This window comes from Aphelocoma coerulescens, chromosome 2, assembly GCF_041296385.1.
Source record: "Aphelocoma coerulescens isolate FSJ_1873_10779 chromosome 2, UR_Acoe_1.0, whole genome shotgun sequence".
Taxonomy (NCBI): domain Eukaryota; kingdom Metazoa; phylum Chordata; class Aves; order Passeriformes; family Corvidae; genus Aphelocoma; species Aphelocoma coerulescens.
In genome coordinates this window covers 69,759,778-69,785,866 of record NC_091015.1, presented here as the reverse complement: position 1 = coordinate 69,785,866, position 26,089 = coordinate 69,759,778, and the positions used below count along the sequence as shown (strand labels likewise).

At 42.3% G+C, this 26,089-nt stretch overlaps 3 protein-coding genes across 7 annotated transcripts; 2 read left to right on the top strand and 1 right to left on the bottom strand.

The window, feature by feature from the left end:
• Positions 1–3,147: 3,147 nt before the first annotated feature.
• HSBP1L1 (heat shock factor binding protein 1 like 1) lies at positions 3,148–5,366 on the top strand. The gene is given in 5 exon segments (XM_069007951.1): positions 3,148–3,248; positions 3,367–3,433; positions 4,330–4,424; positions 4,662–4,688; positions 4,690–5,366. Coding segments are annotated over 5 exon segments (300 nt in total). The 5' UTR covers positions 3,148–3,203; the 3' UTR covers positions 4,756–5,366.
• Positions 5,367–6,069: 703 nt separating this feature from the next.
• Positions 6,070–16,709, bottom strand: TXNL4A (thioredoxin like 4A). 2 transcript variants are annotated; one of them, XM_069007949.1, is made up of 4 exons: positions 16,640–16,709; positions 16,312–16,485; positions 9,395–9,498; positions 6,070–8,683 (listed from the first exon to the last, which is right to left on the bottom strand). In XM_069007949.1, the coding sequence occupies exons 2-4, from the start codon at positions 16,462–16,464 to the stop codon at positions 8,512–8,514; spliced, it is 429 nt and encodes a 142-aa protein (XP_068864050.1). In that variant the 5' UTR covers positions 16,465–16,485; positions 16,640–16,709; the 3' UTR covers positions 6,070–8,511. The 2 variants fall into 2 exon arrangements, with proteins under 2 accessions (XP_068864050.1, XP_068864051.1); XM_069007950.1 differs by lacking the exons at positions 16,312–16,485; positions 16,640–16,709 and adding an exon at positions 14,904–14,980.
• A 45-nt stretch (positions 16,710–16,754) lies between these two features.
• Positions 16,755–25,263, top strand: LOC138106754 (probable 2-ketogluconate reductase). 4 transcript variants are annotated; one of them, XM_069007945.1, is made up of 8 exons: positions 16,755–16,863; positions 17,692–18,011; positions 18,535–18,776; positions 20,892–21,273; positions 22,526–22,697; positions 23,526–23,704; positions 24,427–24,523; positions 24,902–25,263. In XM_069007945.1, the coding sequence occupies exons 3-8, from the start codon at positions 18,582–18,584 to the stop codon at positions 25,056–25,058; spliced, it is 1,182 nt and encodes a 393-aa protein (XP_068864046.1). In that variant the 5' UTR covers positions 16,755–16,863; positions 17,692–18,011; positions 18,535–18,581; the 3' UTR covers positions 25,059–25,263. The 4 variants fall into 4 exon arrangements, with proteins under 4 accessions (XP_068864046.1, XP_068864045.1, XP_068864048.1 ...); XM_069007944.1 differs by having other exon boundaries at positions 17,692–18,035; XM_069007947.1 differs by lacking the exon at positions 18,535–18,776.
• The last annotated feature ends 826 nt before the right edge of the window (positions 25,264–26,089 follow it).

The window sequence follows — 26,089 nt, the reverse complement described above, 5'->3', positions numbered from 1 at the left end:
ATAAAAGCTGATGACCTAGCAAAGCCAGACAGTTGTTTCTGCACATTGTGTCCCTCTGAATCACGACTACAAAATGACATAAGAGAAGCTTGTGTCAGGGAAGGATCAAGCGAAGCATGACTCAAAGACCCAGCCCAACAATTTGTTAGCGAAAGCACCATGATTGTGGTGCAGGTACTAACTTGTACCTAGCCCTTTTCTCTTCAGAGAAAACTTTTAATATTGACCATGCCTCTGCCAGGAAGAAAAAAGCGCAAACCCACAAAATTTGCAGTGCCATTTGCATCCTGCCTTCTGATCTGCAGCCAAACAAGCTGCCGTGTTGGCCCAGGAACACTTGCCTCCTTGTTTTGAAACTTCCAGGAGTAAATTTCCTGTTTTCTTTCTTACCACACAGGTAGTATTAGGCTTCTCTTTGAGACGTGCTCTCTCTGACCTCACCTCTATTCCAAAGCAACCCTGAGCCAGACGTGCTTGGAGTACGTGACCAGAGGATTCCTTACCCCTGGTATATAAAATCTTATTTGCCAGCAAAGAGGAGGGAAAGGGACTCCATATAACATCCAAACAGCAAGAGTAATGCATTTCTACAACAGTTCTTCTATCTCTCCACACCACAGGCTTTTATAGCATGGCAGTGAACTTGGAGCTTAGGTCTTATAAATGTTTAAACATGCTTTTATTTCCTATCCTGCTACCCCCTGACTTCTCCTTCCAGCCATGGAGGGACTGGAATTTCCCTAGGAAAAAGCAAGGGAAACATGCTTCGGATACCATTTCAGCGCACACTGTGAAGAGTTCACAGCACAGGTCTGCAATACTGAAATAGGATGGAAGCAGATGGCACCTCAGCCTCGAGGTCACCCTATTTTTTATTTTTACTTCGTGTTCAAGAAGACAGATTTAGACTGAAAGTGTCTAAAGTCTAAGCTTTTTACAGAAAGAAAGTAGCATAGAGCATATTTTGGCATGGAAAAATAATTTATGTTGTCAAATCTTCTCTTTTGCTCCTTTCTCAAACGCCCTCAGGACCTGTTTTTGTACTCATTGCCAAAATGAACTTCTTGTTATCCTTTTAGTAAATTAAGCATTCTTATTGCAGTAAATACTCTTATGAGCACTGGTGGTTTACTGGTTCTCAGCTAACCCTCTGCTTTTGAAACAAAATGAAAGGGTCTTTGCTCAGCTTCCCTTAGCCCATGGGTGCATGCCCAACATGGACTATGCTTTTAAAATACGGCTCATCTTACATCCCCAGATTTCAGACCCTGGAAATGTATGCAACTGCTCAGCTCTGAACTTCTAAACCCTCTGAGAAGGGAGAGACTAGAGGACAGCAGAGCAAAAGCAAGCATGCTAGTTCTGTTATAAGTAAACTCATTGTTAAGCAAACTCTGTTTCGTCTTGCCATTTGTCTCTTCTATTCTTAGCTTTCTGAACTTTGGAACTTTTCATGACCACTTTTAGCTTTAAAGACACTTCCATTTTTATTTCATAAACCCAGCTGTGCACTATTGGGCTAATTCAGCTCCAGATCTGAACTAAGACGGCCATTTACATCAGCTGCCGAGCCTACAAAGTAAAAGAACTAGACCTTTGAAGGGGGAAATGCACGGTGAAATATTTCCTTGAGTCTCTTTCACACTTTTAATTGCCTGTCCTTTGCTGTGCCAGCTGGATACTATATTTTTTTTGTTCTGACCACACTGACCTACCTCACAAAAATGAGGAGCTAATTACAGAAAGCCTTTATCAAGTTATGCTTGTTTTCAGTTGAACTCTAACCTGGCCATTGCTAAAATGTGGCGCCACAAAGATGTAGATGTGGAATTCCTGTGAATTGGTTGGCTGTATAATGCTTGCTCCTCTGCATTTCCAGCTGGTTCTTTATCCTTGCAAGCTCTTCACTACAAATAGGACTCTATGGATTTGTTCAAGATAACTGGGCACAAGCAGACAGAGCTGCTTCTACTGCCTCTGGGTGAAAATACTGCTGTGTGAGAGAGAAGCTTTTGTAGCTCTTCTGGAAGGAGGGAAAACCAGGAAGACTATGGCTGTTATCAGAAGTAAAAATGCAAAAAACCTACAGCTCTGCTACCTTGCCCTAAAGGAAAGATTTATTACCGGCAAATAAACAGGTAAGAAGCACCAATTGTTCCTTATTATGCAACAGAACAAAAAGTCTATGTGGTTGAAGCTAGTGGCTACATACAAAAGTAAACCCTATCTACATGTATAACATTGTTTGAATTGTTTTATCTAGAAGCTTTCTAGAGCAGTAACACTGTTAGAACACTCAAGCTTTGCAACACTTGCTTTTCTTTTTACAACACAGACGACCTGCAAGAGTGGGAAGATAAGGCTGTACAGAGAAGCCACAATTATGGGAAGCAGGTAGCAATGCAGAGGTTGGCTTTGATGCCAGAATTTCACCTCAGAGATTAAGACATCCTCACAAATGAGGTGGGGAAGGTCAAGAAGGAAGGCAGTTAAGTTTGTTAAGAAAGATTCTAAGTGGTCGGCTTACAGCAACTGAAGTCATTCCTAACTCAGAAGTTTCTTGTGGATGAAGACATATTTGGCATATCTAGCATATGTAATTACGCAAAGTAATTGACTAAGGTAATTTATTGCCCAACAGTGATGTGCTCCTAACCATACAGACACAGTAAACTGAAAACCTCTTCATTTACATCAGGCAACAGTCCCAGCATCCAGGTCATCTGCACAAACGAGAAGACACCTCTGTAATAGCTGCACCAGGAGCTTTTTACACTGTGCAGCCCAAAAGCCAGGGATGACCTAGATGGTGGTACGGCTGCAAGAGGCACTGTGTGACTCTTGCTGATGCTTTTGGTGTTGTCTCGCTCGACGCTGCAGAGCAAGGAACTTCTACCACTCCATCTCACAAAACTAATTACACGGGGAAAAGGAAGCAAACCTTTTAAAAAAAAATTAAAAAATAAAAAGTGAGGCCTCTGAAGATCAAACCTCGACATCCTTATTTAGTTACTGCCATGAGGAATGACGATTTCTTCGGCAAATAAAGGATTGGTAGTTAGGGACTCCGCGGCTCCCTGCGGAGCGCTGCGCGGCCTCTCCCGCCCGCCTGGCGGTGCGGGCGGGGCCGTGCGCTCGCTGCCCGCCCCGGCGCGCCCGCGGAGGCGGGCAGGGGGTGGGGGCCGCAGCCGGAGCCGGAGCCGATGGCAGCCGCCGACCCGCCGGGAGCTGAGGAGCTGCCGCAGCTGGTGAGCGAGACTGGCTCCGGGGCGGGAGCGGGGCCGGGCTGGGTGCCCTGGCTGCGGGGCTCCTGTACGGCCAGGGCCTCTGCCTTCTGCTTCCCCTGTCTTTATTTCCCCTCCGCAGGCGGAAAATCTGCTCTGCCGGCTGCAGGAGAATTTTCAGGCTCTGACGGAGAAGTTAACGCTGAGAAATATCCTCTTTGGAATGTAGGGTACCCGCCCCGCTGCAGATATTTCGGATCCTGTGGCTGGGGCCCCCTGCGCGCTGATGGATGCGGGCGGGCTCTTTGCTTCTAACAGCGGGATGGGCTTCTTTCTTAAACATCAAATTAGCGTATAATGAGTGACATGGCTAAACACCTATGACGTAAAGACACCTGACTTCCCCCCCCAACCTGTTTATGTATCTCTTTTTCTAAGAAGGAAATCCTAAAAAATGTTTCACTACAAGTAGCAAGGTAGGCTCTGTGCAGCAATTCTGGCTTTCAAGTAAAATAAGCATCGAATTATGTGTAAAGGTTCTGAAGGTGCATTTAAAAAAGCATCCATCCTCAAAAATGCAACTCAAACCAGCCACAGTTTAAAAGCAGCTGTTGGCCTAAGCGTGACAAGGTGAGCCCTCAAAAGGAGATCAGACCTGAAGGGGCTCTGAGCTTTCTCATTACATGTACTTACAGAAACTACCTCTGCTTTCTGAAGCATTTACTAAATTCTTCTTCAGAAACTTGACCTTTCAGGAAGCAGCTGCTTCCTGAATAATGTTTTAGTGGCACTCATACTCTGATTATTTAGGTTAACTGCATGGTATCACCTAAAATAGTTTCTCAGAAAGAAAACAACCTCTTACACAGTTCACTCACGGGTATTTGCAAAGGCTTTTGATACTAAGAATTTGAATGCTTATCTGTCACAAGAGAATTTGGGATTGTATTCCAACAATACCACCTTGTGCATGCTTCATCTTGCATTAAGCATTAACAAGTAAGAGGCTGGCACATCTGGAAGAAAGCTGCTTGTTCTTACAGAAGAAGAAGCCTGTAAAATTATAGAACTCTTATTTATAAATAAGTTATCTTTAACTTTTTACTGGAAGAAATGGGTGAGCGCATCAATGACCTTGAGAAGTGTGTTGCTGACCTGATGACAGAGGCTGGGGTAGAAAACCGCGATGAAGAGTTGAGAGTAAAGACATTTACTTAAGTTTTTCTGTATTTTATATATTTCCACTTAGTTTTGAGTGATGGGTGGCAACTTGCATGAAAATGGTGTTTACATATTTATTGTACCTGCATTTTCCTGGATTTGAAAGTGTACTTTTTAAAATATATTCAAAATTATCTTGGGTTTTTTTTTGCCAAGGGCCAAAGAATGCAACCATTTTTACAAAAGAAAAACTGTATCTTGCTGCCTCTGTTCCAGCTGAGTGCCATATACAAGGGGGGGGAGTAGTGCTAACTCACCCCAATCGTGTAAACTGAGGCTGTCCATTCACAGTGAAATGTATGTGGCTTAAAGTGCTCCTGCCCACCATTCCTGTCCCTCAGGTATGCTAACCTAGCTGAGGATTCTCGCTGGTACAAATTTACGTACATCTGCTCTTAAACCTGCTGCAGTGTCGCAGTGTGGCTGGGAGCACACCTCTCACATGCACTCTTCCCAAACACAGCAGTAAATTATAGTCAAACACTTTATAATATAAAATCATGCTACATTTCAGGATTGTATGCTGGATTTTATAACAGTCTGTTGCAGATGCCAACCCCCTCCCTGATGGATGCCTGACTCTGTCCTCTTAGTATTTATGAGGCAGCACTGCTTCCGTGTTCTGTGGATGCAAGTGATGTTGTCTTCCTGTTGTTGCACACTTTCCTGATTCAAATTGAGACATATCAATTATTCTTGTCATTGAAACCACTTACCCAGTGGAAGATGGGAATGTCTGTAAATATTCTGAAGTAATTTAGGTATCTATTCATTCTGATGCCTTTTGCATAAGCTATGCAATAATTTTCAGAAATACAGAAAGACAATCCACAAAGATGTGTTTAACTGTACAGAGATCTTCCTATCTCCACGCTGAATCACATTCATGAATAAATCACTAACCTACTTATTCACCTTATTTTTGCAGCACTGAAATGAAGATGTGTTCAAGGAAGATTAAAAGCAGAACAGCACTGCACTGACTCCAAGATTTTACAGTCAAGTATCACACATTGACAAAAAATGTTAAGGGAAAATAAACATGTTTGCACCGTGTTGTGGATACTAAAGTGCTAGGAGCAGAGGAATTTTCCAGCTGCTGCAGCATCCTGTGGAGTTGTTCTTTCTCATGCAAGCTAGCTGAGAAACAGTTTTAGGTTTTTGTAAACCAATGTTTTATCTCACAGGTGCAAACTTGTTTTCCAGCTCTTGTTTTGGTACACTGGAAAAAATATTTTGAATGGGTGTTATAGCATTCTGCCAATCACCCTGAGAGGGGGATGGTCAAGTGACCAATGGGGTCATGCCACCCTTGCAAACAAGGCTATATAAGCTGATTTATATAATTAAATACAGCCGTTTTGGCCACTTATCCTGAAACTGGACTTGTGTCGTTTTTCGCCGTTCTCAGTACAACAGCAACACCATGTCATCACAGAATCTTGAAACTTTTTTTTTTTTAATTATTGCCCCAGGAAAAAAAGTAGAAAGCTGGGTTTGTTCATCTAAGTGGGGCACTGTATTTCCTGGAGCTGAGAAAGAATTGTTAGTTTCAGAGAAGGCAAAGCCACTATTTTGGATAGAAAACTGTATCCTATATAGTGAACTTACCCAATCACAAGCCTTTTGCATGTATGAAAATGTATTTATTGCAATTTTACAATAATAATATTTGTTTCATTTTTAACTTAAATGTTCTTAGAATAAACCATTCTGTACTAAAAAAAATGTCAGTCTTTGTAGACTACAACTGCTTGGTTGTTGATCTTTTCACAAGCCCACCCAAAGCTGTGCACACCGGTGCAGGTAGCATCACCCAGGTATTTATATTGTGACAATTTCAGTTCTTTAATGTTAGCTGTTTTGATGAAAGAAGTTTATTTTAAAAACCTGGAGATAGATGAGGAATTCTAGTTACCAAGTATGTCCAGAAGAAATTGATAGTCAGAAAACAGGACATCTGCACTAACTTTAAAGTGTTTGTACTCCAAAACATTGGCACTCTTTGCAGGAAAGATCTAGTTTGAAATGTAATGGGAACCTTTTACCGTAAATGCAGGAACTGAAGCACTGCCAGGTTAACAGAATACCTCAGCTAATGAGGGAGAAATGCTTCTGTTACAGCCTTCATTAATATGAAGAAATCATTCCTATTAATGCTTTAGTCAGTGTAGACTTGCACACGCTGTCAGACTGGGGGCAGAGGTTGGTATGCTGGAGGACAGGCTGGAGAAATGGGCCAGCAGGACCTTGATGAAGTTCAAAGGCAAATGCCAAGCTGGGCAGGTGTGAGGGGCTGGTTGGCACTGCTTTGCAGGAATGGGGTCTGGTGGAAAGGCTGACTGACTGAGCAGGGTGCCCGGGCAGCAAGGGCTGCAGCAACTCACTGGTCAGTATTAGCACAAGTTGGGCCAGCAAATCCATTCACCCCACTGGGAGACCACACCCGCAATAGTCTGTCAATTTGGGGGCCCCCCAGTTCAAGAGAGACAGTGGTGTGAGGGAGGTAAAACAGAGCCACCAAGATATGGTGGAGTACAGCAGATACAAGATTTGAGAGAAATCTGTTAGTCCAGCCTTAAGGAACAACCGTGGCTTTGTGCTGCCAACCACTATCCCAGGGCAGAGCATGGAGAACAGACACTTGTTGAAGGTGTTGTACACCAGTTACTCAAGGCAAGCTGAAACACAGAAAATTCCCATTAGATGCAAGGAACACCTTTTTCAACTATGAAGGTGCTGAAACAGCAGAACAGGTCTTCCAGAAAGGCTGAGGAATCTCCATCCTTACAGAATATGGAATCATCAAGGTTGGAAGACACCTTGAAGATCATCTAATCCAACCAAGATACTCAACACTGGACACAATCCTGGGCAACCTGACCATGTGGAACTGACTATTCCTGGGAGACTGATGGTCCCTTCCAATATAAATTATTCCAAAATTAATAATCACTCTAAACCAGATTAACTTCAGCAGAAATTGAGACCCTTTTACTTCCCTGACACTTTCTAAGTCCTGTAAAACACTTGGTAGTAGAAGTAAATTCTACATTGTCTTGTAGCAAACTGGATTTCTCCTTTCTGGAGAAAGAAGCTCACCTGGCTTGGTTTTAATTAATCCTGTAAATATGCATGTATCAGTTTAAAAAACAAACAAACCCCCACACAACACAAACTCCATTACCCTAAAAGTTGTCAGAAATGCAAATGGCAATTTCAAAAGCTATGCCACAGTGGAATCCAATCCAAGTCTCCCAAGTACATGTGCATTTTGGTGTACCGTTAGACAAACTGGAGGTCAAGTGACAGCACGGCTTGTGGTTTCCTCAGCTACTGTCTGCAGCCAGCTCCAGAACTGCAATTATGCTTGGGCACTGCAGAAGTCACCAAGTGCTTCGAAGCGTGAGTACACAACCACCATGGAAAAGGAGTCTGGCACCACAAGTCCATTAAGCTGATGGGGGTGTGGTGATGTGCAAAGTCATGGGAGATGTTTTCTCTGAGCTTTGCTAAATATTAATAAATGCACCTTGTTTTATTCACATTTTAGTGGATACAGGGGACTAATATGATACGCAAGGAAATCCTGACAAAAGTAAGAAGTCTTCATCTTCAACATTACAATTTGCATCCAATTACACCTGTCTTCATTCTCAAATTTAATTAGCTGAAAAAATTAAGGTAAATAATTGGAACACACTATATTCTTTTTAAAAAGCTGTAGTATAGTTTTCCCAGATATTTGTGTAATGAAAGCAAACAAAACCAGTTGAAATGTTTTTCTGCAAACAGGCTGTGTACCAAAATACATAATACCAAAAGGACAACAAAGGATAAAGTCTTTAAAAAATAAAACCCCAAAATTCAGCTACAGTCAAGACAGTTCCAGGCTTTGAGTCTTCTACTTTTCAAATAGAACTCAAATCTTTTAAATAATTCAAATTATGCTCAAAATTCAAGGACTTGTAGGGTTTTTTCTTTTAATATACATATATGTACACACATACACAGAAATAAATTTAAGTGGACATAGGATTAGGAAAAAAGGCAGCCCAAAGAAACATCAATATCTGTATTTAGTGGAATAATCTTTTGGTGATACCACCAAACCTCGACCTTTGCGGGCTCCTCTATAAACAGTTTCTATAATGTCAATCATCTCCTGCTTATCTTCCATTGCCCAGTTGATCTTGTTGTTATTACCTGTACCTAAATCAATCATGATGTGTTTGTTCCTTTAAGGAGAAAGAACACAAAAAAAAACAAGTTAATATGGTATTCAGAATTACTATGGTTTCAGAAAGAAACCTCCTTTTCCCCCCAAAATGCTTTGTAGGATCAAAGGAAGCCCTTATAACATAGAGAGGCTTGCAAAACAAGCATTAAAGGAAGAGTATCCACTCCTCTCACTCAAGCTGACATTTTACTGCCAATTTTTAAAGCAAGAATAAGGACTCCAAACATGCCCCCAAAATGGCTACTCAGTGCAATTATCCTTCAGCATACTCCTTATTGTTTGTATTTCTTTCCCACTACTGTCTATCTCCAGAGACACTTCCATGCTTGTCAGTAGAACATTTTATCTCATCAATGTAGAAACCCTAACTCCAAAAAAACCTTATTACTTCTGATTTATCTTGAAAGCAAGTTTGGCAAGCTTGACTGCTGTATTACTACAGTATTCTCTACAGGAAGTTTGAGATTTAAAACTAAGAATGGATAATAAACCCAGTTTTCTCTATCACTAGTTTGCACTCTATTATCAAACACTGTTACCAGGCTAATTGGAAAACAAGCCATTTTCCTATTTAATCAGTTTTCTCTTTTGTAGAACAATGAAAACATAGGCATCAGTGTGCTACTATGCATTTGGAAATGATCTGCTGAGACACTGTATTTGACAAACAGAAAGTTTAAATGAGTTACATTCTAGAACCATCACATACCTGAAGAAAAACATGACAGTACAGGGATCATACAACTCGTACATCTTATTGAAGTCCGGTACTTCAGTGATGTCCACCAGATAAATAACAGCAAAGTTTTTAACCTAAGCAAAAGAAAACAGGAAATACAAAAGTGATTATTTTGATATCAGTGATATTACTGATTAAAAGACATAAGCTTTCATTACTGTAACATTTATTTTCCAAATTATTAAGTCATAAAATCACAATAAACAGCCTTGCTTTTATTTTTAACCACAACAACCAATTAACATGGAAAATACTTTTAAATATGCCAAGAAGCTCATTTCCCATCCAGTGTCAACTGGAAAGATACTATGCTAAATCAACATCCAGAGAAACAAATGCTCTTTATATAGAACTGAGAACTCACAGTGACATGCACAGCTCTAAACAAGGAGAATAACTGCTTTGTGCAAGCCAAGCTGACACATTTTGCCTCTGTCATCAGCTGCTTATAGACTTCAGAAAATTAATGATCTACAATGTCCTGGTGCCTGCCTCCAAGCATTTTTCCCCTTCTGTAACATCCAGTTTGTCTAATAAGACTCATTAAATGGAAATTAAACTTTTAATTTAAGAACTGGTAGCTTTTTTTGAGAGGTGCAAAGCTAAAACTTAAAAGTCTAATTGCTAAAGAAATACGACCTTGATGAGAAGCTATTGTCTGGACAATTCTGGTAAAACCAGCTTTCATTTTGCAGAGTTGCTCAGTTAGATGCACAAGAATCCCTCCCCTCTAGTGACACAGTCAATGCCTTCATTCCTGCAAGAAAACCACCTCGCACTTTTGTTTCCTAGACATAGCATACTTGTCATTAAGTGGAATTAGGGGAAGTTTTGGTTTCTAAACTTAGCCCATACATGCACAGTAGAAATTAACACACTCACACACATTAAGTTCTAAGTCAGAACACACCCAAATTGCACAAACCTTTAACTGTAAGGTATATTATCAAATGCTCAAGCACTACACCACGAGTGCACAATTGTGCCTCCCCATCCTTAGTTAAATGCTAACACAATTTTGGTCCCTCCCATTTGACTGCCCAGAATTACTAGCCAGAGGTTAACACTTGTGGTCTAAGATCTATGACAAACTCCCAGTTCATGACACTACTGCCCACTTGTTAATTTTGCTATCAAAAGTCTGGAAATGCTATGATGAGTATAATATCTGGCTGATGGAACACTTTTTTATTTTAGTTCACAGAGCAGGGTTAGTGTGTGTGAGGAAAAATATGACATATTGTGTAGCCTGTATGTAGACATCCTAGCAGGCACATTAACTGAGAAAGTACGGAGATGTTTATTTACAAAAAAACGCTCCGAAGAGCAGAGTAAATAAATTTTTATGCACTTCTGCTTCAAGACAGTTTCAAAATTATAAAAAATAATCACACTTCAAGAATGTAAGTAAGTATTACTATCAAAGAAATTAAAATCTCTTCTGGAGTGAAACAGCATTTAAATTTTTTACTGTGCTTTTATGGAGCCAGTTATAGTCCTAGATTCAGTAAATATTCTAATGAAAACATCTCATTTAAGCCATGTTCTAAATCAGGCCAGAGGTAAAAGCCTTGTAAACTAAATTAGTCATAATATCAAACTCTCTGAAGGGATACTCCATTTCAATTTTACATTAAAGACTTCTAAGAAGCTTAATGGGATGTTCAGAGTCAACATAATTTAGCTGAGAAGTGACTGAAGTTACTTCCTGGTGAGCCCTGGTAGGCAAAAGACAGTTGTGGGGGTTTTGGTCCTTTTTTTAGAACACGAAACACCTGAGGAGCCCTTTTCATTTTATCCTATCATTACTTCTTCCACCCTGCTGGCATTTTTAGCATCAGCAGCACACCTTCACCACGTAGGGAAATTTCTACAACATGTTCAGCAATTTTGACAAGAGCACACAATCTTTGAACAATTACTTAATTTGGAGCTTAGAAAATTATTTTAAGGTATACCTTGCATTAATAAAACATTCTTAGGACCTGTTTTGTTCGATGAAAGATTAGTCCAAGGAGATTTAGATGTTGCCACTCCAAAAGCACTCCTAAACCAAAATTTTACTTTCAAGAACCCTGTACTCCAGGCAGTACTGGAACAAAAAAACCTTTTAGTTTGACATTATATGCATTTTATTTAGTTCAGCTGTTGCAGAACCAGAAATGCTTGTCACTAGCAGTGATTATCAACAGCCTAGAATTTCATACAAGAAACAGACTATACAAGCCTTAAGTTGTTATATAAATCTTACTAAAATTAGGACTGGATCACTCAAATCACCTTTGCACAGCACATGTGCAAGTCATCACCATAATCCAAGCATCCAAGACATTAATTAAATCTTCCTTCTCTCCGACCTACTCTTCTAGAAGTGAAATTGATGACAGTCACCTGCTGAAAAGCTCCTATGAAGTCTAAAGCAGACCTTAAAGGTGGCCTCAAGTTTGAATTCAAAACTTTAAAAGTGGCTCTATTCTTTACCCCTCACTTTCCTAATTTCAAATCTGGCAAGATCACTACTCCAAAACGAGTTACCGTGCAAGCACATTGAATGAGGGTGTGCTTTGTTGAGTCTGGACACTGGCTGCCAAGGACAGCAGCAGGAGATTGTGCTTCGGGCCTAAGAAGGGACTAGATAAACACAGGGAGAGGGTGATGCAGAAGAACTGCAGTGGCCTATTTAATGTTAAGGGGCTCTGCCAGGCTAGGCAAGCTTGTCACCAAGAGACATTTTATTTCAACACGAGACAAGCTTTGCAGAATTACTCAAATGTCTCTTTTTGCACAGTATTGACCAGTTTTAGAGCCTGAAGAAACTGTTCCAGTCAGACACAATATTGGAGCCAAGACAGCAGCAGTACAGAGCAGCATCTGAGCCGGCTTCACACACAGCCAGCTCTAATTCACAAAGCTTGATCTTAGGCTTCAATTTAAGCAAAAGCAATTGAAGTATTTATGGATTCAGACTGCTCTTGATGTGCATGGTTTGTGAAGACAAACCAAAGGTTGACCTCTCCCCATTGGGACGTGAATCCATTGCTCAGACAGAGCTGTCAGTTCAAAACCTACGTTCCTGTACAAAACAGGCTTTGCTACCCTGTCAAGGCAGTGGTTGCTAGCAAGTTTCCTTTCTGACTTGCGAGTTGTTCTGAGACCTCAGAACAAGAATAAAATGCAACTCTGAGCAAGCAAACCCCCCTAAATACAAGCAGCTGCAGTTGTTACAAGGGAGACTACTCTGAGTTTGTTACTATAAACCAAAATTTTACTGTAAAGACAATATGATAAAAACCTTGTGGTATTTTAGAAGTTGAACATATAATAACACAAGTTTATTCTGAAAGTGCTTAACCTCATAACATACACTAAATACAGTAAATTTGTTGCAGTAAGTCAACTGCTTTCTGAAGAAAAACAAAATCAAAACTCTAGTGAGAGACTTCATTTTGGACAGCACCTCACTTTTGCAACAACTGAAGATAAAAGCATTTTCAGAGACAGGTATTAACTATTTCTGACACTCCTGACTTCCTTTATCTATCTTTCAATTCAAAATTTTCTCTGCCTTACCAGGCCATTGGAGCTGCTGTTTGTGGCGACAGGGTAGAGTAGGAAATTTAAGTCAAACAGCAGCATGGATTCAAAATTTTATGACTTGCTTTCACATGTTGGGCTTCAATTTTGCTGGTTGTTTTCCCCCTTCTCCCCAGTGATAGTAGCTTCAAAAAAATCAATCTAATAATCTACATTACTGAGCACAAATGTAGAAAACCCAGAAGTACACTACTGCCTAGCCACAGTTACAGGCTGTTTTAATACTTCACAGAACTGTATCTGCCTGAAGACTACTATGAAATCTTTAAACTAAATGGCTCAAGACTATAAAGCAGAGGAATCTATAGGACTTTTAACATCAGATAAGACTCTATCCTATCTTCATGAAGATCACACACTTTGCTAGTAAATAGGAAACACAGACATAGGAAAAATCATATGGCATAGGACTCATTTGTCCTCTGAAGTTCTCCCCCCTACTTTCTTCATTAACAACATCCTTTTAAAAAATAAATAAATGCATTCCTACAACATGAGATTGATACAGAAATATGATTCATGACTAGGATGAATGACAAAAATCATGAAGTTTCTTGAAATTTCTGTCAGAGATAAGTAATACTCCTCTTTTTTTTTTAGTTGTTAAGATTTCAGCTGCCTTTGAAAAGCAAACCTTACAGCCCAAATATCTAAGGAAATCTGAAACAAGATCTAAGATTCCATCTTCTTATCTTCCTAACCAGCTTCTAGACAATGGTTTTTTTCTGTTTAGAAGAACAGAACAGTTCTTTATGGATAAGAAACTCCCAGGAAAAAAATACAGGAACTGAGACTAGCTTTTGCAACAAATCACTCCAGCTGAGGGTGGCTGGCAGACTTGCATTACTGACCTGAACAGAGCAAGTACAAACTTGAAAGTCCGTACTGGCAATATTTATTTGAATTTTTTTTTCTTGCTAATTATGTTGTAAGTTTAGATGATAAATTGCCGGGGCAAAAGAGGACATTATACTGTCAAGAGCAATACTTACAGCTAATAATTTTGAAAACTACAGACATCAGTAAATGGATTTAACTTTGCTCAACTTTTAATTACAAACACCAGTAGCTAAAATAGCAATATGCTTTTTTCTATAGGTATCTCTTTCCCTGTCTCACCTTCTTTTCCTCTCTCACTTTTCACATAACCTTAGTAGAAATGCAAACACACAACCAATGTTTGAGGAAAGGACACAAGCTATTCACATTTCTGATTATGGTTAAATAAATGCACAACATTTGAACAATTCTCCCTAATTCACACTCATCCAATACAACAGTTATCTGATTCAGTTTTAGATAAAACATTTCTTAAACAAGGTGTATTAATTTAGCAAACCAATCCCTGTATTTCAGGGGATAGGTTTTTATAATTATGAGTTTCCTTTAAAGAAAAGAAAGAAGTGTATTTTTAGAAAAGGTCTTTAAGACGAAATTTGTGAAACTCAATTCTTGTTTAAATCAATGTTTGATTGAAACCCTGACAAAGCAAAAAAAACCTAATATCTTACAATTGTGATTTGTTTTGACATTCAGTGAAACCTTCCTTCTTTTTCATGTAACACTGGGGGAAAAAACCCAGTAAACTGCAAGTGGAGTACATTTCAGTGGAAATAATCGACTTTGTACTTTCATACAGCATTCTAGGTTTTTTTTTCCCCAGAAGGATTCAAGCAGAAAAAAACCCTGTTTTCCTGTCATAAAGTACAGGAAACTCAAAAACGTACATCCCAAAAACATGCTGCAGTCTAAAAGAATATTGCACCAGGATAACAAATGTAAAATATGGCTACACTGTCTTCAAATGTAGCCTGCAATTACAGCACGTTAACATTCTGTATTATTCTCTAGTATAAACACCTGTACAATTGGAACTTTTACTCACTCTTTAAAACAGCAGAGATCCAAACATGGCTTGTAAGCAAGAGGATGAGGTAGGATCTCCCCCTTTAATTTGCCATTTCTGCAGAGGGAGATTTTTAAATAAGAAGTTACTTTGTTCTTTCTTCCCCCAGTCACCCCTAGCTGCCAGCAGGTCTGCCAAACTGCCAAGCATCCTGCCACAAGTCCATACTAACAGTATCTGAGAATAACACTCCCACTAGACTGAATACAAAACAACTGAATTAAAACATGTCACAACTCTTTACTGCATTCTAATATGTCTTAACACTTGGCTGTGGGTAAAGATCTTTCATTGTGAGGATTTTCAAGACACAAGTTAATTTAATTTAAAAAAAACTTTAGAAGACAAAGGAGCACACGACAAAACTCCATGTCAAGCTATGCAGCATGCACAGAATTTTATATGAAGGCAGCGAAATTGTGGATGCTCCATTCCTGGCAGTGTTTAAGGCCAGGTTGGATGGGGCCCTGAGCAACCTGGTCTAGTGTAAGACAGAGCAGGAGAGTTGGAATGAGATGATCTTTAAGGTCCCTTCCAACCCAAACCATTCTATGATTTCTATGATAGCTGGCACCTTTTCCTACCCAAGTTACTATTTCTGATTCAGATTTTTTTGCTTCTTTCTTGATGTGGTTCAGTTAAAGAGCTGTCAATAGTCTACGTCTATTGCTACGCAAAACCTTTAGCAAATATATAAAAAGGTCAATTATAGTTGATTATGTATTTTAACAGTCTAATTTTTCCCGCATATGTATCTTTCTTAAGCAAGTGACCAGCTGTTGGTAATCATTCCGTTTCCATCTGAAAACAGCTTTGGAGTCTGGCTCTTAAAATTTAATTCAGTCCACGCAAACCAGTGGAATGCGACTGGTCTCCATGCATAACATCAGTGACAGATTAATATCACTGATAGATTAATCAGAATAATATCAATGACAGATTAATCAACACCATCCTGCATATTTTTAGTACTTCACCATTTTCAAGAGCCAAAATGAAAGTAACTTTCCAAGTTATTCAAATGGAAGCCTGAAGGTACTACACACTTCCACTGTAAAGTGAGAGTGCTGCGCTACGTGGAGCCGCAGCTGCCCTACCACTGAGCATTGTTTCTGACTGAATGCCGATGCTCATTCAGTGACGGGTTATCAACAGGCAGCAACCTCGATTTCTGAACATCTGCGATGCTCTTTTCGCCTCCCAGAACACTGCAAACATCAGGGCAGTCAGTGACTTTAGGAGACGCTCGTGAAAGCAAACCACACAGCTTCCCCGCTGCCTCCTAAAGCTAGGATACCTGTGCAGAACCCCAGTTATAACCTGCCCCAGGCTCCAGGCAAGCCACGGGGAACACTGAGCGCAGAATGAGCCGAAAGCTCCTGTTTACCTTCTCGGCGATGCTATACAGGACCTCATCCATCTTCATGCACGTGGGGTCCCAGTCGTGCCCGAAGCGGATGACCACGACCCGGTCCTCCTCCGACAGGATGGCCTGGTCCACCTGCCACCCATTGTGCAAGTGCGGTAGCATGTACGACATCCTGGCGGCTGGCTGGCGAGCCTGCGGGACGACAGGGATGCCCCTGGAGCTGACAGTCCGCCCTGCCTGCCCTCCCCCCGCGCCGCCCCCCGCCCGCCCCCTCCCCGGACCCTCCCGGGGCGCCGGCGGGCACCGACCGCCAGCACCGACCCCGCCCGGCCCGTCCCCAGCGCACCCCGCGGGCGTCCTTCCCTCAGAGACACGGGGCGGCGGCAGCTCCGGGACGGGCGGGAAGCGGAAGGGAGGGCACGGGAATGCGCGCGCGCGGGCACATACGCGCTTCCGGCACAGCCCCGGCTCCCGACGGGAGGAGACCCCGCCGGCCGCGAACCGCGGCTGCGTCCCAGCGGGAGGGCCCGTGGTGCCGCTGGCCGGGGACACCCGCCTCTCCCCTCGCAGGTGGGATGTGGAGCCATGCCGTGGGGATCGGTGATGCCGGGTAGCACAGCGAGGACGAAACAGAGGTCATAAGAGCCCGGATCTCCGGCTCTCTGCTACTGACCACTCTGTGATGTTAATACAATCTCTGTACCTCCATGGGATTTGATCGAAGAGATATGCTCAGAGAAGCTGTAGATGCCCCACTGCTGGTAAAGTTCAAGGCCAGGTTGGACGGGGCTCTGAGCAACCTGGTGTAGTGAAAGGTGTCCCTGCCCATGGCAGAGGGGTTGGGTCTAGATGATCTTTAAGGTCCCTTCCAACCCAGCCATTCTGTGGGTCTGTGCTATTGCACCTCGTGGTTGTGGAAGGTTTTTGTCGGTGTATTCACCCACAGCAATGACAAATTTCATGTCCCACCGCAGACCCGCCCCTGCCCTGGCAGCTGCACTGCCCAGCCACTCCCAGACTCGCACTTGGGTACCATGAGCTCTCCCGTCGCTCTGGCGACCAAAATGCCACCACGGGAGCACACTGGGCAAACGTTCCAGTGGAAGTGGTCAGCAGCGAAATCAGCGCATTTCAGCACTGGGTTCCAGAATCGAGCTGGCCATTGGCATAGGCCATCCCAGACGGATCTGTTTCCTTAATTCCACAGTAGACACTCATTTAAAAGGTTAGATTGTAGCAGGCAGGGAGAAAAGCATAGTTTCCACTATAAAAATTCCACACAAGCTGCAGCTTGGGCTGTAGGGAACAATGTGAATTTGTAGCAAATAACTTTGCCCCACAATTGCTGAGCTCTCCAAAAACTATCCAAGTCGTCGTTTTGCTTTATCGTCTTTTCAGGACGTCTGGCGGCGGGAGAGGAGAGGAGAGGAGAGGAGAGGAGAGGAGAGGAGAGGAGAGGAGAGGAGAGGAGAGGAGAGGAGAGGCAGCCCGGTCTGACTGCGAACAAGAGCAGAGGCAGCGGGGGCGGTGATCCCCGCGCCGGAGCTTCCCTGGAAGCCGCCAGCCCCGGAGCTGGCGCTGCCCGGGCAGGGCGGGGTTAAGCGAGCGGGGCTGGGCAGCAGCGGGTGTGCCCAGAGCAGGAGCTGTGAGCTCCCGGTTCCCCAGCTGCCGCCGGATCGAGCTGTGAAGGGCACGTCGCCAGAAAGAAACCAGCCCTGGTTAGTGCTGTGGTTGTTCTTCAGGTAATCAGTCTTCTTCTTTAGAAGAAGTTAGCGGGAGGAATTTATCCTGGGTAACGCAGGCTGTTAACTTTAGTTAAAAACTGAGGTAGAAAAAATTACGTAGGTTTGTTTTGCTGTGATTTGGGTAAGTCCAAAGGGATACAGCAGTGCCAGCCAACAAAGCTGCGAGTAGGGAGTGAGTCAAGCTCCACAGATGAAATAAGGCCAGCTTCAATTAGCACAGAAGTTAAACATAGTCCTTCTTGTTTGCCCCATTGTCTCAATCTAAGTAATATTTGCAAAGTTTTCTGTGCAATGCCAGGACCAGAACTTAGTACGCTTACTTTATATCAATGAGTTATATATGATTATGACTGTTGACCTACATGGTAGCATCTAGTCTTATGTAAATACAAAAGGAGTAGAGACAACTTTAAAAAAAACCAAACAAAAACAGCAACAACTTTGTGATACTGCAGATGATACTAGTCCAAAACCAAAATTGTCCTATCCTTGACAGGTGTGACGTTTAGCACACTGGACAAGACATCTGATAACTGAATAATTATGTTCAGGAGCAAAGCATTCAGTCTGTTGAAACTGGTTCCCTTGATGTCTGGCCAATCAAATTTGGCTTACAGATTTATTCGTCCAGTTATTGCTTCTCATGGACATCACTGTCACAGAAGTGTGATTTACAAACAGAGGTACAGGACACACCCATGTAGTGCTGGAAGACGAACAATAAATACTGAGATAAAGGTTGGTATGTGGAGAGCCCCCTTCCTTCTGCAAGGTTCCTTTAAGTGTTTTTAGTTTCCTGCTATCAGTGTGATTTTTTAAGATTGTACCTGGGACGAGCAGATCACCCGTTCTTGAACACAGTGCTGCGGGCAAAGAATGGGTCGTGTGCGCATCAAACACAGCTGGAATGGTGGCAAGCTCAGCATGCCTGCACTCATGAAAAGATCCATCACATGCCACTAGCCTGTTTCTAGTGCACCAGCTGGTTTGTTTATAGCTAGAGGCTTCCTCATGGGTCACCTTTCTGCTTGCAAAGGGTAGGATGTGCTTCCAAAATGAAAGAAAGTGTGGCTCTGCCCATCATGGGTGGTGTATTGTAATGGGGGAGGAGGTGGTGATGAAAGCAAATGGAGTAATACAGTGCAGCCTCGCTGGCATCTGCCAGTCACTTGGTCATGTCTGGTGCCTAGTTTTCCCTGCTTAATGGCATAAAGTTTAGCTGTCATCCAGGATTATCAGGTTCTGATCACTACTTAAGCTGGACAACGCCATTACAATATGACATCAACTCCTTCTTTATTCTATGCATCATTCATTCTGGAACACAGATCTAGTTTATCCTAGTGATGTTGTGTGATACTCTTAAGAAATGCAGACTATACCTGGGGAAATTTGCACAGTTTTCACAACCCTATGGGGCTGGCAACTCCACCTGGCAAAAAATAGATGAGATGTGTACAAAAACATGGTCTTCCTTTGCAATTTGGTTTCACTATTCATCTCATTGCTTTGTTTACTGCTGTTGAGAACCAGATAGTATTATCAGAGACATTGTGGTGAACTGCAGATGTGTCCAAGTGTGGGGGCTCCTTCAAGCCCATGTACAGCAGCCAACTGAAACTGAGGCAGAAATGCACATCAAGGCCAGGATAAAGCAGCAGCACTGGTGTCGAGATTGTAAGCATTTAATAGACGCAGTTGGGATAAGTCTGAGTTTGCTCAGAACAAGGGTAAATATGGTTCACAAAAACTTCCAATCTACATTGGCACCTTTTTGTTACAGGTTTGAGTTCTGGTTACTCACAGAAGGCTTTTGTGAGAGGAGTGAAGCAGCAGGACACCTCTGGCCAGCACTGTGTGCCCATAATAAATGAGCATACTGCTGTGGAAAATTGTTCTGATTCAGTTAGCACACCATCAGGTTTCTGGACACAAGTCTAGGACATATGATGGGATGGAGACCAAAAGTCAGTGGAGCACAGCAAAAAGAATTGTAGGGAATTAGGCACACCTATTAAGATATGCAGCAAATCTTCAACTACCATTTTTGCCAATAAGAGGTTAAATTAAGTGTTTGGTTATCTGTGGAGCCCCTATCTTATTGCAGAGCCCAGTGCATTTGCAGGAATGTTATAGAGAGGACTGGGCTCAAAACTCTCAGGGCAGAGGAAAGTTCTAGCATGAAGGACTGTGTTGTCAATGGTATCACCTCTAGTGCTCTTCCTCACTGGTTCATATAGGCATGGGTGTGCTAAATTTTGCATCAGGTACAGATCTGAATGTTTAAAACACTGAAGGCAGGCAGTCTAACAGCTATCCAAAGGTGGCCCTTCATTGTGCAAATTTGTTAGACCTCAACCATCCCTGGCAGAAGTTTGTCGGACCCATCTGAGCCTCTGTGCCACCCTACCCTGCCTGTGGCTTCACCAACCATAACCAACAGGCAAGAAAGTTTGAGTAAATTTCTAGTGGCCTCTGTTTCATAGTAGTGCTTGTAGAAAGGCATTGGTGAGTAAGCTACCAGAAAAGCTACTAAAGTTATATGAACTCAATATTGATTCAGGACTAAAGTGAAACTCTTTGAGAAGAACACCTTGTAGAACTGGATTTCGATGGAAGAGTATGGATATTCCTTGGTGTTATAGTCTAAATCAGCACTTGGTAAAAGTACTTGGAAGTTGTGTGATGTACCACACTAGTACCAAGTGACCGTGGATTAAAAGCACTATTGAGTTCCATCAGTTTCCTAATTTACACGTGTGAATTTAAATGGTAACTTCTAAAGGAACGTCATTGCTCCTTTCAGGGTGTTCTCCTAAATAAAGGAGTATTTCTTCTATTCCCCTGTCACAGGTCATGGCAGAAGAGTTGCCGGGTGTTTTGATTCTGGATATAGGAGGAACTCATGGTGTGCTAGAAAACCTTGCAGCACTTTTGAAGAAACACTTTCACCTTATCACCATGAAGGAATTTCTTGGAAACAAAGAAGAAATGAGCAAAAAAATCCAATCTATTTTTGTGTTTGAGTGCAGGCCAGCTATTGACCATGAGCTTCTAGAAAGCCTGCCTAATTTAAAGGTAATTGGAAACTCTGGGGTTGGAGTGGATCACTTAGACTTGAAAATGATCTCGAGCTTTGGTGTAAAAGTGACCAACACCCCACACGCCGTGGCAGACCCGACAGCAGATATAGGAATGGCCTTGATGCTGGCCTCTGCCAGAAGACTAGTCGAAGGTAATGTTCTAAATTTTCCTGGTCCTACTACTTCTTCCTAGCTATTTCCTTGGCATATCTCACTTTTGCTGTGATAGAGAGATGAATGATATGTCTGAATCAACATTTGGGATGGTCTTACAGGGAAAACTTTTCAGAGGCCTTAATTTTCAGAGGCATCTACTTTTCCTATGTCCCACTTCTTTTTAGAGCAACAGTGACAAGAGTGTGGCTTTTGTCTAAATTATGCACTTGAAAGTCTTGTGATATCCTGTTTGGAATAATGCCTGGGGCTTAATTCTTCTCTGGCTGTTCACTGGGTGGGTCGTTTATAGCTGTAAAAACTGAATACAAAGTGCATCCAAACTGAATGTCACCATTTTCCATTTCCCCTTGAAAGAAGCATTAGGAGCTACAGGATGATACAAAGTATTAGTGGCCACATCTCCAACTCCAGAGCAGTAATTAGTACAAATTCTTCTTTTTCCTGCCTCTGTGATGAGTTTGTCTAAACCAATGGATTGTATTTCCTGAAGAGCATCAGCATTATTTTTGAAATAGATGATAATCCTTTTGACAAAGCTATTTCAAACTGTACCACCAGCATTAGTTTGTGTCCCTAAAAGCAGGTTCTTTCCCCACATCCTTGCTATGCAATGCCTTTCTGGGGAAGGAAGGTGTCAGTAGAGATTATCACAAGAAGCTGCCTCTGGCTTCAGGGACTCATGGTCTTGTCACTGCCGCTCCACCCCTGACAATGAAATAACATCTCTTTCCCCATGATGTTTTCTCACTATTGTATCTTGTTGAACCAGAAGTTCTTGGTATAGAAGCTCGCAGAGACCCCTTGCTGAGCTGGAATTTGAAACATTCACCTTTACTCAAGCAGTGAGGCTGCTTTAGGTTGTGATCCAGGAGAGAAATGGTGAGATTTACCCCAGCTAAAAAAAGTGAAGTCAATGCTTGCAGGGTGGTGTCAAAGGAGCCATTTTGAACTTCCAAGAAAACACACCAGCTGTGGAAGAGCTAATTCCCCAAGGAGTTATTCCTTCCAGCACAGTACCCAGCCAGGATCCCACTGTGTTACTGGCTTCAGGCCTCGGTGCAGGAATTGGCACCATCCAGGCCCTTCTGTAAACTGGTCAAAGTCAACAAAAGTGTTTTGTAAGGGGTGCTCCAGAGCCCCACTGCTGTGATGGTGAGAAACCTTTTCTTTCCCCCAAGCCTACGTTTATGGGTGATTTGTACCCATTCAGCATGTGTTTACACACAGGCTGCCAGATTGCGGTGTCTTCAGACACGAAGTATTTTGCTGTTGACTGGCTGGGAGTGGAAGTAACCAGAGCGACACTTGGGATCATTGGGATGGGCAGCATTGGATACAAAGTGGCTCAGAGAGCCAGAGCTTTCAACATGAGGATCCTGTACCATAACAGAAACCGCAGGTAAAGACATCTGGTTTCTGTGTTTAATTGTCCAGGGGACAGTGATGGAAGCCACAGCTCTGCTCTGTCCCTGTCCTTCCTATGCACTTGTGGCAGTTGTATGCAGTGTGACAAGCACCAGCGTGTCACCACTTCCTCACTTTGGCTTCCACCTGCTTCCCTCAGGAAGCAGTTCCCCCTCACCTCCTGCACTTGCCCTACCCTGGTTAGCCATTACCCATTTGAAACAAGGTCCATGTAAGCATTCTGGAGATGTTGTCCAAGCAAACCAGGTCTTATGCCCTCGTGGTGTCCCCTGTCCTGTCAGACTCCTCTTCAGGGTTCTGGCACCATCCCTGTTCTTCCCAGCCAGTCTCCTCAGCCTAGCCAGATCATTCATCACACAGGCACCCATGACAAAGGTCTTAATTTCTCATGGATTTGTAGTTCCCTTTCTTTCACACTTCATTCCCTCTTCATTTCTTTTCAACCACAAGTCCTAACTGGCATGTCAGGCAAGGAAAGACTTCACAGGAATTGGCATGGACACAGAAGAGAAGAGTGGGGTCTGACTACATCCCCAGTCTCCTAACCTGATATTGCCTGTGTGCTTTGCTTTCACACATACATCACTCCTCCAGTGTCCCACCACTCCTTTAGCCTCTTGTTCCCTGTAGCCCACATCCTTTCTGCATCCATTCCACCACCTGTGCCTATCAATGACTTACCCTTTACCTTGGCCTCAAACCTCTCAGTTTCTGTGCTGTTCTGGAACTCTTCTAGGGCTGATTGATTGTTAAACTCAGAAATAGTTGTGTCAATTTGGGGGTGTGTGCATTTTTCCTTCAGAAGGAAGGAGGAGGAAGAGGCTGTTGGTGCCCACTACTGTGCAAAGATGGAAGACTTGCTGCAGCAATCTGACTTTGTTATGTTGGTTGTGAACCTGACTCCTGAGACTCACAAACTGATTGGGAAAAAGGAGCTGGGGCTGATGAAACCCACAGCTACTCTCATAAACATCAGCCGAGGTAGGAGGATCTGAAATCACTGTTTGTGGCTTAAGGTTGCGTTTTGTCTGATTGTGTTGACATTCCCCTTTCCAACCTCAGTCTGTGATATCCCTCTGTTGTTTGAGTCATGAAGTAGCTGGCAGTCTACAAATGGGTGACTTATGTGGATCATATGCTGTCTTCAAAGGTCCTATGGAAATTAGGGATGCTCAGTAGGTGGTTGGTTCTCTTTAGCCTTATCCTAGAGAAGTGGTTTTTAGTGGAAATAACTGAAAGGTTTATCATCAACAGGGAGAACGGGGTGCAAGGGAAAACATTAACATTTGGAACAGCAATGTAGAAAGGAAGCCTCACATGGGATGACAGATCTGTTGGCACTGAACAAGCATATGAGAGAGATTATTGTTTCAGTTAACAAAGCAGGGATAAAAGAGTGGAAAGTCTGCAGAGACTAAATGATTTGTCTATAATAATACAGGAAGTGTCAAAAAAAGGAAAGGACTGAAACTGGTCTCATCCCAGGAAAAGCCTTATGCAGTGGACCATAATCATACTATAATTAAAGATTAATAAATAAAATCTTTGGTTTGTTTGGCTAATGATTATTAGAAGGGCATTCTACTTTCTAACAAGATGAAGACCCTCTAATTTTTTCACTTGACCCTGGAAACCTTCCCCACCTCCTAGGTAAAAACATGTTCATTAATTCGTCAGGATATCAGCATTTCATTTCAATGCAGGTGCAGTTATTGATCAAGATGCATTGGTAGAAGCTCTCCAGAATAAGGTTATTAGGGCTGCAGCTCTGGACGTGACAGACCCTGAGCCTCTGCCAAGGTAAAGAAACTTGTTTCCCATTCTGTTAATCTGAAATGTTTTAAACTGTGTTCAAAGTGTGCTCATAATCTTGATCTCCAAGGAGAGATTAACTGTGTAAGGGCAAAACCTCAGCCTGTCTTGCACAATCATAAATAAATGACAAGTTATTCCCCTTCCCATATCTGTTGGTTCTTTGCCAGCCTGACTCATGGGCCAGGCCACAACTGAGATGGATGGAGAGGAAGAAGAAATGTGTAAGCAAGCGTCCCACAGCTTTGTGCTTTGGTCTGAATGTGCCATTGCTATTTCCTGAGGTTCAGTTCTTCACAACTAGCATGGGATAGCAGCAGAGTAAGTTCCCTGTGTAATACATTGTGTTCTTTCTGTTTCTTCCAGAGATCATCCTTTATTGAACTTGAATAACATCATCATAACCCCGCACATTGGAACCGCAACAGTCCAAGCCATCCGTATGATGGCAGAAGAAGCAATAGCAAACATGCTGGCTGTTCTCAATGGCCAACCCATTCCGAGTGAAGTATTTCCCAAATGATGAGTGCCAGATGATCCACTAAATCTCCTGTGTATGGGAAGGCACTATTTCTTACCACTGTTAAGCTGAAGAAAAGCAACTTGCTCCTGCACTGCTCATCATGGTGCTGCAAAACTGTCACCTTACTAGACTTGATCTGTTCTGTTACTTACAATTCCGAAAAATAAAGTGAAATTAATAAAAGACATTTGTTAGAAGATTTTAACTGAGCAGTTATGCATTTTGATACCTTCAATCTGTTTCGATGAATACCCATCTTCTGCTCCCGGTTCTTGTTGCTACATAACAATAAGCAACTGCACCAGGCAGTTTGTGTAACGCTCTCAAATCTGTTGAAGATGAATGAGCATTGATTCCCTGCAGAAGTTTGACTGTATCCTGAAACACTTCTCAGCCAATATTGCAATATTCTATTTTTATATAAAAACACTGAAGAAATGTTCTTTGAAGTGATCGTAGGCCTAAGGTTTCCTCATGTAAGAGCCCTGCTTCATCTACATGTTAAAGCAAAGGCCGTTGTTGAAAAAATGTCTTTATTTTTCATGAGGATCTTTTGAAAACCAAAGTAAATCCCAAGAGATTTGGTTCCCCGATGCAGAAAAAAATGATGCTTTTATCTTGACTGGCCATGAAAGAATGGTAGAATTACCATTGAAATCACATGGATGAGGGCATAACATAAAGCAAAACTAGTAATCAGTCCTGACTTGCAGCCCAGAGCCAAGCTTTTTCGTACATTCTCTTTCCTCTTTGCAATCAACAAATTCAGAAAATTCAGTGAAGTGGTTGTCACCTCCATAAAGTCAGGAAGCTTTTCCATTATTTTGCAATATGGTCAGGTTCCCTGAAGGGATGGGAAAATGAAGGTCTAGTACAGGAAGTGTAGACAGGTCAAGAGTTAGACATTCAGTTGGAAATAGTGAAATAATACTAACAAGGCAACAGAATTGCTACCAGATTGCTATTCTGAGAGCTTCAGCCATTGAACACTTGTCCCCGCAGCTCTTCCCAAAAGTGCTACAGAAAATCAA